Source organism: Colletotrichum navitas (genome assembly GCF_030913465.1).
Source record: "Colletotrichum navitas strain CBS 125086 chromosome Unknown LY79scaffold_17, whole genome shotgun sequence".
Classification (NCBI taxonomy): domain Eukaryota; kingdom Fungi; phylum Ascomycota; class Sordariomycetes; order Glomerellales; family Glomerellaceae; genus Colletotrichum; species Colletotrichum navitas.
Genome location: NW_026850563.1, coordinates 381,122 through 396,555, shown reverse-complemented (window position 1 = coordinate 396,555; position 15,434 = coordinate 381,122). Strand labels below are relative to the sequence as shown.

The window sequence follows — 15,434 nt, the reverse complement described above, 5'->3', positions numbered from 1 at the left end:
CAGTCGACGATTTCTCTGTTTTGACACGCCTATGCCTAGACTGGTTCATGCCTTTGACATGGTATCTGGCGAGGAAGAAAGGCCAAAAGGGAGGAAAGGGGTGTCGAATTGGGAAGAGGGTGCAAACAGGAGAGACGTGAGGGAAGGGACTTGTTTATATGTACTTTTAGTGTTATCCATTACTTTTGCGATGGAATGTTCAAAGGGTCCGTGGGAAACAATTGGGATAGTTTTGGAAATCGATACCTTGCGAACCAGAGAAAAATAAAGACAAGTTAATAAAAAAATCGAGCACCTACTACGCGACTTTGGTGAATGTAAGACCGAGAAGCCATTAGAAGAAGCACTGAGAACATTGTAAGGTTTGCGGGTTTTGTTCGGTAAATCGGATCGCCGCAACTAACACGGGGCAAGGACTGCGCGTGACGGGGAAGCCGGAGCTGGCCCTTTGTAGATTTGTGCGGTGTAAGTATTGGCAGCCTGGTGATTATGTGTTGTGCTGTTATCTTCGGCTGAAGGAGACGCAGACAGTTAAATCCCAGTTGTCGTTGGTCATATCGATGTATGTTTGACGATAGTTACCTTACTAGAGGGGGTCTAGCAGGGGTTAGGGTGACGGGTAATCGAGACGGCGCTGACGGTTATTGTTGTTGTCCTCGGTTCGAGGCTTCATCCTGGACCTCAGATTGTTCTGGTTGCAGCATGGAATCGTGCAGGAAGCTGCGCTAACACAACGTCCGCATAACAGAGGTCGCTCCAGCGCCAGCTGAAATCAGGAGTGGTGACGACGAAGGGAGGGTAAGCCCGGTGCCTGATGAGATGCGCGCGGGAGCCTGCGCCATTTAATGTACGGCGGCTCTCATCTGGAGAAGTCGTTTGTGAGCTCGGCGGCAGCCTCGTGAGCGCCGAAAGCTGACACGGGTTCCTGAGTGACGGTATCGGTTTGGGTCTGAAGGTGGCATGCGCGCGTGCCCAGTTCCGAGAGAAAGACGAGGCAGAATAGCCCAAGAGAGAGCGAGAAGGAGAGAGACAGTGAGAGAGAGAGAAAAGAGGGGAGGAGGATGGCAACATCCAACAGAGATGGGTGCGGAATCATAATCGAGGGTCCTTGTTTTCGGGCGATCTGCAGCGTCCGCCTGAATGCGGAAAGAATGCAGCCATCTCGCTCCTTGGACTTGGCGGTTTTTCTGGGGTTCTCGAGTGGACTGGCGGGAGGCAATTTTGTGATTGGCTGGAATTATAACCAGTCAGCTGCCTCGTGCTTGACTTCCAAGGCGCGCTGTTGGGCAAACGCGAGCAGACGTCGAGCAGAATCCAGCAAACAAAGTGCTGGTCCAGGGAAGGCGTCGAAATGGCGATGGTATTTGAAGGAAAGGAACTTTCCAGAATATGTAGTTCCGTCTTTGGGTCACCTCATGTCCGGTTCGCCAAACCAAAGTCGACGAGATGAGATTCAATCTCGGCCGAGAGATCATTGTATTATCGGCCAATGACGTGGGGCTGGTATATGCCCTTGTCACACACCACGGATCGGCCTTTCTCAGTCTCCGGGTCAGGGGCGTTTCTAGAATCAGCTTAGTCAGCATCACGTGTGCATGGCAGCTCGGTCGCTGCACAGCTCCTTCCCCCGGTCACGGACCTTCGGAACAGGGAAAAACTCGGAAGGCAGCACCGCCTGTCGTGGTCATAGAATTAACGGTAATTCGCCTCAACGTATCCATATCCGTCGCCTGCCGCCTCTCAACAAGCCGATGCGTATCTGACCGGCGATAGGCCATGTCAGCTTTCTTTCAACATCAACCAAGACGTCAGTAGCAGCTGAAGAAGCCTTTTTCGTTTTCTTCCCTTTTGCCCGGAAGGGGATCCTCCCCCACACGAACACACTCGTCTTCTCCTTTCCATCAACCCATCACGCAGCAAACGGTTAAGGTGTCCACTCTGACGACACGCCTCATCCGGCCAGCCCCAAAGGCACCATGGCCTTACGCCCAGCTGCGCTGGCGCTGAGCGCGGCCAGCCCGCTGCTCCTCCGGCGTGCGGTGATGCAGCCCGCGACGATGCAGTCTGTATTCCGCCTTGCGACGGCTTCCGCTCTGTCCGCTCGCCCGGTGGTCCCCTTCACGAGAACTCCCGGTCTGGGACTCGCCCTTCAGCAACACCAGCAACGCCTCTTCGGAACGAACCAACCCATCTCGCGCAACCTCCTCGCCAGCCGGGAGGCCGCGGCCAACAGGAACCCCGGCAGCGCCACCGCGCAGAACGCATTCTACCAGCTCCTCCTCAAGGCCAACATGCCCGCCATCGTCATCGAGCGCTACAACTCGGGCCGATTCGCGAGGAACGAGGCGGTGGACCAGGCATACGCGCAGGCGATCGGAATGCAGAGCACGGCGGCCGTCGGGGGCCACGACCACCTGCCCTCCGCCTTTGGCAACGTCGGCGCCGTCGGCGGCCAAGAGCCGGGCCAGCAATCCCCCGCGGGCAACCTGTCCCCGGCTCAGCTGCAGGCTGTGGGTCAGGCGCTTGCTGCGAGGTCGCGCGATTCGAACATGGCCACTTCCGTTCAAGGCAATGGGCAGACCGGCCCGCTCCACGTCGTCGTCGATGAGCCGTTTGGTGGCGTCGTCTTCCGCTGGGTCAAGTTCATCCTTTGGTTCTGTCTCTTTACGTATATCAGCTTGATTCTCGTCACGTTGCTGATCGAGACTCTCCAACTCTTCAGGCGGCCCGGCGGCAAGGTCGACAGCGAGGCCAAGGCGGAGAACCAAACCACGCGATTTGCGGACGTGCACGGCGCCGACGAGGCCAAGGACGAGCTCCAGGAGCTGGTGGACTTTTTGCGCAACCCGGACAAGTTCTCTACGCTCGGCGGAAAGCTCCCCAAGGGTATCCTCATGGTCGGCCCCCCCGGTACCGGCAAAACCCTGCTGGCCCGCGCCGTCGCGGGCGAGGCTGGCGTTCCCTTCTTCTACATGTCTGGCAGCGAGTTCGACGAGGTCTACGTCGGCGTTGGTGCCAAGCGCGTCCGCGATCTCTTTGCGTCGGCCAAGTCCAAGTCTCCCGCCATCATCTTCATCGACGAGCTCGACGCCATCGGTGGACGCCGTAACACCAGGGATGCCGCCTACCACAAGCAGACGCTCAACCAGCTGTTGACCGAGTTGGACGGTTTCGAGCAGAACAGCGGCGTTGTCATCATCGCGGCGACCAACTTCCCGGAACTTCTCGACAAGGCTCTCACCCGACCCGGACGTTTCGACCGCCACGTCACCGTTCCCCTGCCCGACGTCCGCGGCCGCATCGAAATCCTCAAGTACCACGCCAAGAAGGTCAAGGCTGCCCCTGAGATCAACTTCGAGGCCATTGCCGCCAGCACCGGAGGTCTCTCTGGCGCCGAGCTCGAGAACATTGTCAACCAGGCTGCCGTTCGCGCCAGCAGACTCAAGGCTGCCGCCGTCAGCATGGCGGACTTCGAGTGGGCCAAGGACAAGGTCATCATGGGTGCCGAGCGCAAGAACATGGTCATTGGCGAGACGGAGAAGGAGATGACGGCTTACCACGAGGCCGGCCACGCTCTCGTGTCCTTCTACCACGAGAGCGGCCCCAACAAGCTCTACAAGGTTACCATTCTCCCCCGAGGCCAAAGTCTCGGACACACGGCCCACCTTCCCGAGATGGACAAGTACTCTTACACGACTAGAGATCTCAAGAGTTTGATCGAGACTTCTCTGGGCGGAAAGCTCGCCGAAGAGATCGTCTATGGCACCGACAAGGTGACGACGGGTGTCTCGAGTGTAAGTTGATGGACATGCGAGTGTCACCGACATAACTAACGTTTTGCCTAGGACCTCAAGAACGCCACCAGTCTCGCCTACCAGATGGTCGCTCTCTACGGCATGTCTGCCAAGCTTGGCCCTGTAGAGTACGGCGAGCGCTACGACAAGCTCAGCGGGGAGACCAAGGCCCTAATCGAGTCGGAGGTGCAGCGCACTCTGACCGAGTCGTACGAGAAGGTCCGCGTGCTGCTCACGAATAAGCGCAAGGAGCTTGATCTCCTCGCCAAGGCACTTGTAGAGTACGAGACCTTGGACAAGAACGAGGTGGAGAAGGTGATCCGCGGCGAGAAGCTTCCTGGCCGTAAGCCCATCCCCAAGGGCCCGATGAAGGTGCCTGCGAGCGCCGCCGTCAACATCGGCCAGAAGTTCCCCCCGTCCCCTGAAGCGGGCGAAGGCTCAGCCGTGCCTCCTCCCTCGCCGCCGCCGCCATCTGCGTCTGCGGGGGGCATCGCTCCTGGGTCGGACCGGAAATCATGATCTGGGACGAGTCTCGGTGGCTCCCCAGAGAGCCACTTTACTTATCCGTTCCTTTTGAAGGCGGCGACATGCAGGAGTGCGGAAGCCGAGTCGCGGCCGGGGGGCGAATAGGCACTCGTATTATTATAACACTTGTATCATTTCAATCAGTGCAGCATGGCAGGCGTTTCAGCGATTCGCGGAAGAGGATGCAAAATTGCCTGCTTTGAACAAAAGCGAAGCAAGGCGGTCAGGCCAAGGCAAGGCACAATCACCTGGGCGGGAATACTCGTACCAAGATTTTTCAGCAAGTACAGAGGGGACCTAACAGACCGCTGCCCATAAACAACACTCTCCCCTCACCTGGGGCCTTGATATGCCTTCGCGCGAATAAGGCGTCGGCATCGGACATGGATCGTTTGGCTATCGAGCAGAAAGGGTTCGAAAACAATCACGTAGGTTGTTGGGACTTTGACACGGAAAGGACAGCGCATGATCCTGATTAGCGGATTGACAGCGGCCGGGCTCGAATGAGTGTATTATTTCGTTTGTAGGAACATGTAACTGATGCATAGCCCACATGATTATTCGCTTTGCTGCATCACAGCCCTCTCTCTGCCTCTATCCTGTGATGTTTTCCCGGCAAAGACCTGCGTAGGACGACTGGAGAACACGGAGTGCGGTGGTTGCTTGGCTGTGAAAGCGTTCCATTCTGACAGTGTTTGGCAATTTACGCCGCTTGCCGGACTACCGTATCTCTGCCGCCGCTTATCACCATTCACTGTGGGTGGAGCGGGACGGATGCGGTTTCGGCGGGACGAAGAGCCGAGGCGCGGCCAACCGGCACATGAATGACGTGATAGCGCTGGTCGTGAGCTTAACCTCCCACGGACCTGAGGGAGGGGCTGAGGTGTGGGCGGGGCATTTTGGGGGGCCGTCGATCACCATGCAATGGAGGGGTTAAAGTGACAGGCGTTGAGGGGTCGAACTGCAACGAGTGGGGGGATAAATAGGGTTGGTTGGAACATGGTTGATGTGAGTGGTCCTCACAAGTTGTTCAAACACTGTCTCGACTCCATATCACTTTGCTTGATCGAGCACCCGAGATATCAATCCAAAGACAAAAACAAAATGACCAAGGTTTTGCTCACCGGTGAGTGTGAATGCGACCAGCCTCGCTCGGGTTGGGTTTCACTTGGGAGGTGCTGCCCCGGGGCGTTGGAATGGGGAAAAAAACACCGGGCGACTCCCGGCTCGCAATCATAGCAGCACAACGAGCAACCGACCAGTGCGCGGGCACAGAATGCTAACTCGGCGATAGGCGGCTCCGGGTTCATCGCCGCCCACATCCTGGAACAGCTCCTCGCGCGCGGGCACTCGGTCGTGACGACGGTCCGCTCCGAGGACAAGGCGCAGAGGATCCGCGACGCGCACAAGGACGTCGACGCCTCGCGCCTCTCCGTCGCCATCGTGCCCGACATTGCGCGCGAGGACGCCTTCGACGAGGTGGTCAAGACGCCCGGCCTCGAGGCGGTGCTGCACACGGCCAGCCCCTTCCACTTCAAGTGGACCGACGCCAAGAAGGAGCTCCTCGACCCGGCCGTCGTCGGCACCACGGCCATCCTGAGGGCCCTCAAGAGGGACGCCCCCGGCGTGCGGCGCGTCGTCGTGACGTCGTCCTTCGCCTCCGTCATCGACGAGGCCAAGCTCGAGGACCCCGGCACCGTCTTCACCGAGAAGCACTGGAACCCCGTCACCGCCGAGGACGTCGGCCGGAGCCCCGCCACGGCCTACCGCGCCTCCAAGAAGCTGGCCGAGCGCGCCGCCTGGGACTTTGCCGAAAGGGAGCGGCCCGCCTTCGACCTCGTGACGCTGACGCCGCCGCTGGTGCTGGGCCCCGTCGTGCACCACTTCGCCGACCTCGCCAGCATCAACACGTCCAACGAGCGCGTCGTCGACCTCGTCCAGGGCAAGTGGCGGCACGCCGTCGCGCCCACGGGGGCCGCCTACCTGTGGATCGACGTGCGGGACCTCGCGACGGCGCACGTCCTGGCCCTCGAGAAGCCCGAGGCCGCCGGCCGCCGCCTGTTCACCACGGCCGGCTGGTTCAGCAACGCCGAGATCGCCGCCGTCGTGCGCAAGAACTTCCCCGAGCTGGCGGACCGGCTGCCGGCCGAGGGCACCAAGGGCGGCGAGCTGCCGCCCAGCGACAAGCTGTACGGCTACGACGACAGCGAGACGGCCGAGATCCTGGGCATCAAGTGGCGCACCCTGGAGGAGAGCATCACGGACCTGGTCAAGGACATCAAGGCTTTCGGCATCTAGGAGTCTTGTCTCGCGAGGGGGGGTGCTTGGGCAGAAGATTTGGAGATGAATGGCCTTCACAGACTAGAGCTCCAACACAATGCAGGGGTGTTGCGATTCCTCATCCGGGGATCGCAAGAGATGAACAATGTTAATCATGTGAGACATCAGCATGTGAGCGGGGTCTCTTGTGCAGGCACCCAGCCTAGCAAGCTTCGTAACCACCCAACCAGATATTGCAAGCAAGGAAAGGCCTATTGCCATAACCCGAAAACAGCTCCGATCAAGACTGACTCCCTTGTTCTCTCGATCTGTCTTACAATGTAGCGTTAATCCCCCAGTTCCCAAGCCCAGGCCATCCACCACCGCCACTGCTACCGCCGCCACCCCCGTACCCGAACGGCTCCAGGTTCAACACCCCCCTCCGCACCGTCCGGCCAGGCCCGTTGCGGTTGTGCTCCTCGCACAACGTCGGGTCCGGCGCGCGGAGGTCGACGCCGTTCGCGCAACCCGGCCGCCGACACCTCGCGTGCGCCTGGCAGAAGCCCGAGGTGCCCGCGGCCCTCTCGCCGCACGCCTCCTGGCCGCACGCGTGGGCCCGGCAGTACGGCGACAAGGGCCAGCCGACGCCCTCGAGCCCGTCGGTGGCGCCGAGGATCAGGACGGCCCGCGAGGGGACCACGCGCACGCGCAGCTGCGGGCAGCCCGCGACGGCGCACTTGTGGATGGAGCAGTGCTCGCTGGGCGGGTGGCGCTCGTTGCCGCAAGTGCGGTGAGCGCAGATGTGGTTCACGCAGAGGGGGGTCCCGTCGACGGCGCGGGCACCGCAGTCCGGCTTGCGGCAGCGCGTCTGCGAGTCTGGGAGCGGGATGGTTAGCTGACGTTATTCAGACAAAGCTCTCCCATGGGCGGCCGCCAAAAAAAAAGGGGCGCGGGCTCGTGAGAGAGGACGAGCAAGTACTCACGCTCCTCGCACATCTCCTTGACGTTCTCCCCGTCGACGGACCGGAACCGGTCGCACCCGGGCGTCGCGCAGACCCGGTGCTTGGCGCAGTAGTGCCCGAACTCGCCGCCCAGCTCGCAGCCGAGCCTGGCACACTGGTGCTGGGGGCAGAAGGCGCCCAGCCACCGCCGGTGCCAGCAGTCCCTGGCCTCGCACTCGTGGGTCTTGCAGTACCGCGACCCCTCGGCGCGATGCGCGCGGGCCCTCGCGCAGCCGGCCTCCTCGCACACGTGCGCGGCGCAGACGTCTTCGGTGCCGGGGGCGCGCTCGGCGTCGCAGCCGCCCTCGAAGCGGCAGAGGTGGGCGCCGCAGTGGCGCGAGGGGATGCCCTGGTCGTCGAGGTGGGCGAAGCGACGGCAGCCCCCCGCCGCGCAGACGCGGTGACGGTCACAGTACCGGGAGGGGTCGTCGAGGTCCCCCGAGGCGCCGGGGCAGCGGGCGAGGCAGGCCGGGGAGGCGCAGGTGTGCGAGGCGCAGAAGGGGGAGGGTGCGGCCTTGGGGTTCGCGCAGTCGGCGTGGTCGCAGCGGTGGTCCGGGCAGTATCTATAGTCGACGCCGTTGGGGTGGTTGCGCTCGTTGGCGCATCCTGGGGTGAGGCAGTTATCTTTTGTTTTTTTGGCGGGAGGTGTTAGTTGCTGTCGAGGGCCGATGCGGACATGATGGTAGGAACAATGCAGTGATGGGCAATGAGAAAGGGGATCGGGTGGACGTACGATACTGCGAACAAAACTTGAAGTCTTTGGGGTCGTAGTTCTTGATGTAGTTGGTGCAACGCTGGTCATTGATCGAACCTGTGCACAGGAGGTCTATAGACAGGAAGTTTTCAGTCAAGCCAAAGAGATTCAATGCGGATCCAGGGGCTCCATACGATGCTGGCAGTATCCCTTGTTGTTGGTTCTCATGTTCAGGCACGCAGAGTTGCCGTCAATCTTCTTGCAGCAGTGAGCCTTGCAGAAGCGGGATCCGTAACGGGCGCCGTCCTTGACCAAAGTGACCCTGGCATACGGGCAACGGCCCATGGGCGTCGCATAGCTGCAGAGCCTCTCGAGCTCCTGAGGTGTGAGGCGTTTTCTCCTGCTCATGGCGAGTGCTAAGACGTAGTGGTTTCCGAGGTAAGATTCTGTAAGTCCTCTGGGGTACCCGGTCAAGAGATTGAGTAGACTAGCATGTTTCGAGTCGTGGAGAAAGAGCAAAGCGGCGAGGCAAGAGACCCTCGGGGAAGATGGTGGGTTTTTGGAAGCGTGCCGTGGGAGGGTATCATGAGACCGTCCTTAATGATGAGAAAAGTCGGTGAGCAGGCAGCCGTAAGGCAGATCGAGGCAGGGCCACTCATCCCAGTTGGATTCGTGTGATGCGAGGTATGATTGCGGAATGCAAACATGGACGACGCGGGAGGGCAGTGCTCGAGGTGGGACGAGGACTGAGTGCTCATGTGAAGCCCCGGCAGGGACCCGATTAGGGACATCCTCGGTGGGCACTACCAACCCGAGAGCCTCGATAGAAATGTCAAGGTCATATATCGAGTAGCACGAGGTCTAGAGGTAGTAGGTTGATGCATGTTTGGTCATGTTACGCGAGGAGCGGTATGCCACAAGATGGGCGCACCAAGGATGTCGACACCCGTTCTCAGGTTCAGCAGCCAAGTGATTTCGGATGAAATACGAGACACCTCCTCATACCCTGAGCCCCGAGAAGAGAATCACTGACCGTTGTCGTGAGCAAAGTCCGCAAATATTCTGGGCTACCTGGTCTACGCGTTGGGAAACGGCAATACGAATGGCAGTTGTCTTTAAGTAGATGGGATTCTCGTCCTCATCAAGACGAAAATGTTGAAATAGGAGGTCCAGTATTTGAAACAAGAAAGCGAATAGTAAGCCACTAGGATATGGCCATGGTGGAGCTGGTAATGACACGCGAGGCGACAGTTATATGATACAACAACGAACCAGGTGGCTTGGTGCGCGAAGCTTCACACTCTCATGCCCCATTATGATGTATGTTTTGGCCCTAACGCTTGGGCTGTGGCTCGGAATTATTGTGTCGAGCTGGTCCGCTTCTTATCATACGCTGGGTGGTAGGCATTCTTGCCAACCCGCTGAGCCGCCAGGGGCTCGAGAAGAAGGGAACAAAGTCCATTCTGTGATTCAACTCAAGATTCGCCAACAGGAATGTGGATGAGAATGAACGTGGCCGTGAAGTGTTCGTCAGCATGTGGTTGCCGCTTCCATGAACGGGGCCGGCAAGGATGACCTGCTCGGAGGATACTAACGTACGATGGTCCGGCCGCGGACGGCCGAGATAGCCCCACCACGATCCACATCGGCATCCAAAAAAACGCAAAGCCCTAGTCATCATGCGCGATATAGTCCCATTTTCACGCTCGAGACATCAACGACCCACGATCCTGGAATCATTCCAGCGGTTGACCGTCTCCAAGCGCCGATGGTTTAGTGGTAAAATTCTCCGTTGCCATCAAGCAGCGTCGGGGAGCCGGGGGTTCGATTCCCCCTCGGCGCACATCAACTATTGTTTTGCCTTTTCTTTTGGTCCTTCGTCTACTCCCACACGCTTTTGCACTTTCCTCCACGTGAATGATGATTTTGGAGTTCGTCTGGTTCTTCTTTTATGCGCAGACACTGGTCGTCTGTAAAATCAAATCAATCCATACCAGCAATACTCGTCTTCCGAACCCTCCTCGCCGCCTAGGTAGTCGTAAACACCATCGAGCGGACCCATAAACTCCGAGGCGTTCCTGCCCTCCATCCTCGCCTGTGTCAGCCATTCCCCGTACCAAAGGCCCATTTGCCCGTCCTCCTGCATCACTTGTTTGAGGACACTGAATGGCATTCCCAACCAATAGCCATCTATTCCAAAATTGCCACGTCATCATTCCTTCTTGGCATGCATGGACCTTTCTACTTCTTTAAACCCAGGCAAATGGCTACTCGACGAGCTCTTCATGAACTTGTTCCGCCGGCGCTGGTGTAGGCCTCAGAGACAGGACGGACCTGTCTCCGGTGGCCTCGGAGCTCTGGGGCTTTGGTCGCACGTGTGGAGGAAGATATGAAGCTGGTTACTTGGCCTGGTGTTGGAACGTGCCACCAAAGATGCAAGGGTGTTGACAAACTTACTGCAGATGACTGGTCCTGATATGCGAGGTTGGGGACGGGCAGAAGGTGCCGCCGCCTTCTAGTATTCGGTTAATCAATGTAGTTTAAGCTTAGGAAAGCTCGAATCACTTAGCTCAGACTGCTGCTGCAAACGACTTGGGCCGGGTCGACTTGGAATAGGATGTCTTGGGGCAGGATCGCTTAATCCGGTACCTTAGGCCTGCAGCATGTCAACATTAGAAGGGAGTGTTAAATAAAGGAACAAACCTACCAAAAGTCCTGAGAAGCAGTATGCTGTGCGGAGGGCCGCTATGAGTAATTCATCGACGGACTCAGAAGTGCTGGTTAATCGCCAGATGGGTGATGCCTTTCGGCAGGGTGAACCAGCAGTGTCCCAATTGATGATATATATTGTTGGCAGAAAAAGGGAAACGAAGAAGAAAGGTGAAGTATCCAGCAGTTGGATGGATTGATTGATGTTGCTAGGAGTATTGTGGAGAGAAGCTACTTGCAATGACCTTCGTGCCTGCCGTAGTCTGGTAGTGAGGATCAATCGTCGCAGAGGGCCCTTGGTCGCCTGCATAATTGGAATGAGGATTAGAGATGACGCTGGAACCTGGTGGGCTTGAGATGAAGAAGCCCTCGTTGACAGAAGTATACCCGAGTCTGAAGGGGGGAGCCGCTGGTCACATAAGTGGACGGTCTGTCGAAGGGGACTAAATTGGTCGCGCTGCTGCCTGCTGTGCAAAAACAAGGTACAGTTACATTGGATGAAGGCTGGGATGAGGGCTAAAATGACAGGATTAACACCTATAGGATAGACATAGCCTGGGAATAGCCTCATTGCCGACGCACCGGTCAGGACCCCGGAGCAACTCAGGTCACGGGCCCGCCCCCCGCTCCGAGGCCGCGCGGGGTACCACTGGCCGATGCGTTTGTGTGGGGTCGGAACCCTCGGCGACCCGCAACCTCTTCCTCAATTTGAGTTCCTCCAGCGCTTCGCAGGATCAACCCCCCATCGGAGCTATCAGGCACATGAGGTTATTTCTCACGACAAGCCTCGGTCAAATTGGTGCGATCCTTCGGGCTGCTAGCAGCACGCACCTAATCAATAGTCGATCCTCGGCCGCGATGCCTCGTAGCTTCAACCAGGCAGGTGAGAGACACTTTTGAGGACCGGGAAGAGACAGATGTCGTGTATGAGGAGTTCGCTGACGCTACGGTAGCATGGTTTGAACCCCCCCCCCCTTCGGAGATGTGCTGGCGTACTTGCCGACGATCCAGCTGACAAGCAATCGGGCGTTGTAGCAACACATGTCGCGTCCGCAAGGTCAAATGCAAGCCAGTGCTATAACCACAGGAAAAGGCCCTCGGCTTATCGAGAAAACAGGCGACGAGGCGATGCCCGTGTGTCAACGATGCTCCAAAGCTCAGAGGTACTGCGATCGGACGGCTCCGGTCCCGCAATTCCACAACAACACGAGCCGAGAGGATGCGGCAAAGCCGGATAGCACAGGTGAGCGAGCGCCTCGAGTCCTTCGGGGGCGGAGGGCGGCGGGGGGGGTGTCTGGGTTCTATCATGTCTGGCTGAGACCGCGTTACATCAGCCGCGTCCTCGGCCCCTTTCCCGGCCCCGACGAACCCTCGCAGAGCGCTGCAGAACCCGTCGATAGCGCGCTACTTCCACCACTACATCGCGCACATCGCGCCTTGGTACGACCTCAGCGACGCGTCCTCCACCTTTGCGACGAGGCTCCCGGAAGCCTCGCTGGAGCGGGCCCTGCCGCTGTCCGCCATCCTCGCCCTGTCCGCCGTGCACATGAGCCGGACGTCGGCGCCGTCGGCGAGGGCGGCCGCAGAGTTCTACCACGGGCACTGCGTCCGCCTCCTGATCGAACTGACGGCGGGGGACTACGGCGACGAGGACGCCCAGGGGCTCGCGCTGGCGTCCGTCTGTCTCTTGCGGTCGTACGAGATCCTCAGCGGTGAGTCGTCGGCCTCGTGTTGTTTCGTCGACGCGGCTCAGCGTTCGTTCTTACCAAAAAGCTCAACGCGACAGAGGAGGTTGATCCGAACAGGCACCTCCAGGGCGCGTACTCCCTGGCAGCTCACCGAAATCCTCTCAACGACTATCCGGGGTCCGGCATCAGGGCCGCAGGGTTCTGGAACTACCTCCGCGAGGACATCACCTTCAGCTTGTTCCGGCAGTGCCCTCTCAAGATCGACCTGGAACGGATGCCTCTTCCGGTGCGGCACGACACGGACCAGGACCGCCTCAACACCGTGTCTCTCATCCTCGGGCGCATCATCAACGCGTGCTTCTCGAGCACAGTCACCGAGGAGGCGTGGGCGTTTCTGTTCGGGATGCTGGAGGACTGGCGGTCAGGCCTGCCGTCTCGCTTCGCCCCGTTCGCGAAAACAGACCGCGGCTTGGGCCTTGCTCTGCCGTCCATATGGATGCTCAGAGATTGCCACGGTACGCTTTCGTTCCCCTGCCTACCTATGTTTCTATCCCACACAGAATCTGAAGCCGTGTAAGCGGCGGCATTGCACTACAGACTCGTTTCGACGACCCTCCTCTGCACTCACGCCACGCCGGAGCGGCTACCGGACCTGCGCGCCTTGCTCGACGACGACGACGACCGCGCCGGAGTCGGCATCACGGCGCTCGACGTCGCGGAAAGCCTGGCCCTGGACGTCTGCGGCGTGGCATTCACCACCGACGCCCCGGCCGTACAGGTCAACTCCTTTGGCCCGATTGCCTTCTGTAAGTGCTCCCCCGCCCTTTCCCCCGGCCCCCGCGCATGCAACCCCTTCCCCGTCTTCTCATTTTTCCCTACGCCGCGACATTCTTGTATCCATTCTAACGAGGCGTGGGTAGGTGCAAGGTTCCTCCGTGCAGAGCCCGCAAGACAGGAGCTCGTCCGCCGCCTCTTGGCGTGCAGGCGGTCCATCGGATGGCCGGTGCAGAGACTCGTCGCCGACCTAGAGGCGGAGTGGAGGGTGCCAACCGCGCGTGCCACTCGAGACGACGAGTGAGATGAGCGGGGTTTCACGGATGGATCAAGGCCCAACACGCTTGTTCTATTCCTGGAGAAGGTGGGAGGGATGGCAGGCGGCCTGGGTGGGTAACATACCCCGAGCTCGGGTTTGGGGAACCTGGGGTTTGTGGGGAGAGGGGATATGGGGCGGTTGTAAGTGGCTCCAAACCCGAGCTCGGGTTTGGGGTAGACAGACTTCCTCACGCGCCGCCTCCTCACTCCAGCATACAGTATATAACTGAAAGATCCCTCGTCCTCGTCCTCGTCCTCACCAGTGCTCCTCCTCACCATGAAACCTTTCCAAGAAACACTGCCTCGCCAGGAAACGACATGATGAAGCCCACCCCGTCCACAACAGCCCTCCTCTTTCTCCGCCGCCGCCGCCTGTCTCCCCTCCCGAACCCCCCGTCTCCGACCCTCTTCGTCGCCCAGCGGGCGATGACGGCCTCACTCACACAGCACCGCAGCGTGACAACAACAACAACCACCACCGCCACCACCAACACCACGCCGGCCGTGATACGGCCCTCCGACGCCGAGATCCGTGACCAGGCGCTCTCCCCGCGCAACCTCGAGCTCGCCGTCCGCCACCTCCACGCCGACGGCCTCGTCGTCGTCGAGGACGTCGTCCCGCACGCCGACATCGACGCCCTGAACCGCAAGATGGTCGAGGACGCGCTGCACCTCCAGTCCCTCGGCGACGAGGGGCCCTTCAACTACAACCTGGGCAACCTGCAACAGGACCCTCCGCCCGTGGCGGAGCACTTTTACAAGTCCATCTTCACCAGTGAGTCGTCGTCGTCGTCGTCGTCGTCGTCGTCGTCGTCGTCGAGGAGCTTCAGCCTCCCACGGCAGGCTAACAAACCGAACCCCCGACAGACCCCGTCGCGACGCAGATCACGTCCTCGGTCCTCGGCCCCCGCCCGAAGCTCACCTTCCTCTCCGCAAACTCCGCCATGCCCACCTCGCCCTCGCGCCCGCCCCAGCGCCAGCCCGTCCACTCGGACGCCGACTTCGCCCACCCGTCGCACCCCTTCGCCCTCGTCGTCAACGTCCCGCTCGTCACCATGACGCCCGCCAACGGCTCGACGGAGCTCTGGCTCGGCACCCACGCCGCCGCCGACGCCTACGCCGCCGCCCAGGAGGGCGCCCACGGCGACCGCGCCAGCGGCCGCATCCGCGACGCCGCCCTCGCCGCCCGCCGCGCCGCCCGCCCGCCCTCCCAGCCCGCCGTCCGCAAGGGCAGCCTCGTCGTCCGCGACCTGCGGCTCTGGCACGCTGGCATGCCCAACCGGACCGACGACGTCCGCATCATGCTCGCCATGATCCACTTCGCGCCGTGGTACCGGAACCGCATGCGGCTGACCCTCGCCGACGACGTGAGGCCGCTCCTCGACGCCGCCACCGACGGCCGCCTGGAGGTCCCCGTCGACTGGGTCAGCCGCGAGGAGGCGCTGCGGACGTACCTGGGGAGGGGGTTCGGGAACAGCTACGACTTTGACCAGGAGCCGTGAGGACGTCTGGTCTCGAGCCGTGTCGCGTACTCTTTTTTTCGGGAGAAGAGGTGGGGGGGATGCCGAAGGCCCGGCAAGTTAGCTACTTCTGTCGGCTGGAGTGGAATTGTACGCGAGTCAAGTTAGTCTGCTGAACATACCCTGGGCGGTGTTTCACGCCGCCGTCCCAA

The 15,434-nt window shown here is 60.1% G+C and overlaps 7 protein-coding genes and 1 non-coding gene across 8 annotated transcripts; 5 read left to right on the top strand and 3 right to left on the bottom strand.

Annotated features, from left to right (window-relative positions):
• Positions 1–1,976: 1,976 nt before the first annotated feature.
• LY79DRAFT_511534 (ATP-dependent metallopeptidase HflB) lies at positions 1,977–4,313 on the top strand (the record flags this gene model as incomplete). Its single annotated transcript, XM_060554279.1, has 2 exons — positions 1,977–3,794; positions 3,846–4,313. 2 exons carry the CDS (start codon positions 1,977–1,979, stop codon positions 4,311–4,313), a joined length of 2,286 nt encoding a protein of 761 aa, XP_060416159.1.
• A 1,110-nt stretch (positions 4,314–5,423) lies between these two features.
• LY79DRAFT_588861 (NAD dependent epimerase/dehydratase) lies at positions 5,424–6,617 on the top strand (the record flags this gene model as incomplete). Its single annotated transcript, XM_060560965.1, has 2 exons — positions 5,424–5,445; positions 5,614–6,617. 2 exons carry the CDS (start codon positions 5,424–5,426, stop codon positions 6,615–6,617), a joined length of 1,026 nt encoding a protein of 341 aa, XP_060416158.1.
• A 1,308-nt stretch (positions 6,618–7,925) lies between these two features.
• Positions 7,926–8,681, bottom strand: LY79DRAFT_497036 (uncharacterized protein; the record flags this gene model as incomplete). Its single annotated transcript, XM_060553345.1, has 3 exons — positions 7,926–8,203; positions 8,313–8,405; positions 8,468–8,681. Coding segments are annotated over 3 exons (585 nt in total), but the record flags the coding sequence as incomplete, so codon positions are not given.
• A 1,354-nt stretch (positions 8,682–10,035) lies between these two features.
• On the top strand, positions 10,036–10,116 carry LY79DRAFT_t82. Its single transcript has one exon. It is a non-coding gene; the product is annotated as a tRNA-Gly (tRNA).
• LY79DRAFT_547977 (uncharacterized protein) lies at positions 10,093–10,980 on the bottom strand. The gene has a single exon (XM_060557367.1). It carries the CDS (start codon positions 10,487–10,489, stop codon positions 10,223–10,225), a length of 267 nt encoding a protein of 88 aa, XP_060416156.1. The 5' UTR covers positions 10,490–10,980; the 3' UTR covers positions 10,093–10,222.
• LY79DRAFT_117933 (uncharacterized protein) lies at positions 10,707–11,896 on the bottom strand. Its single transcript, XM_060550753.1, has one exon. The coding sequence runs from the start codon at positions 11,551–11,553 to the stop codon at positions 10,924–10,926; it is 630 nt and encodes a 209-aa protein (XP_060416155.1). The 5' UTR covers positions 11,554–11,896; the 3' UTR covers positions 10,707–10,923.
• Positions 11,650–13,914, top strand: LY79DRAFT_117922 (uncharacterized protein). Its single transcript, XM_060550752.1, has 8 exons — positions 11,650–11,865; positions 11,936–11,939; positions 12,018–12,046; positions 12,100–12,225; positions 12,317–12,694; positions 12,769–13,185; positions 13,249–13,476; positions 13,591–13,914. The coding sequence occupies exons 1-8, from the start codon at positions 11,745–11,747 to the stop codon at positions 13,746–13,748; spliced, it is 1,461 nt and encodes a 486-aa protein (XP_060416154.1). The 5' UTR covers positions 11,650–11,744; the 3' UTR covers positions 13,749–13,914.
• Positions 13,915–14,083: 169 nt separating this feature from the next.
• LY79DRAFT_668276 (uncharacterized protein) lies at positions 14,084–15,264 on the top strand (the record flags this gene model as incomplete). Its single annotated transcript, XM_060563502.1, has 2 exons — positions 14,084–14,537; positions 14,630–15,264. The coding sequence occupies 2 exons, from the start codon at positions 14,084–14,086 to the stop codon at positions 15,262–15,264; spliced, it is 1,089 nt and encodes a 362-aa protein (XP_060416153.1).
• Between the last annotated feature and the right edge of the window lie 170 nt (positions 15,265–15,434).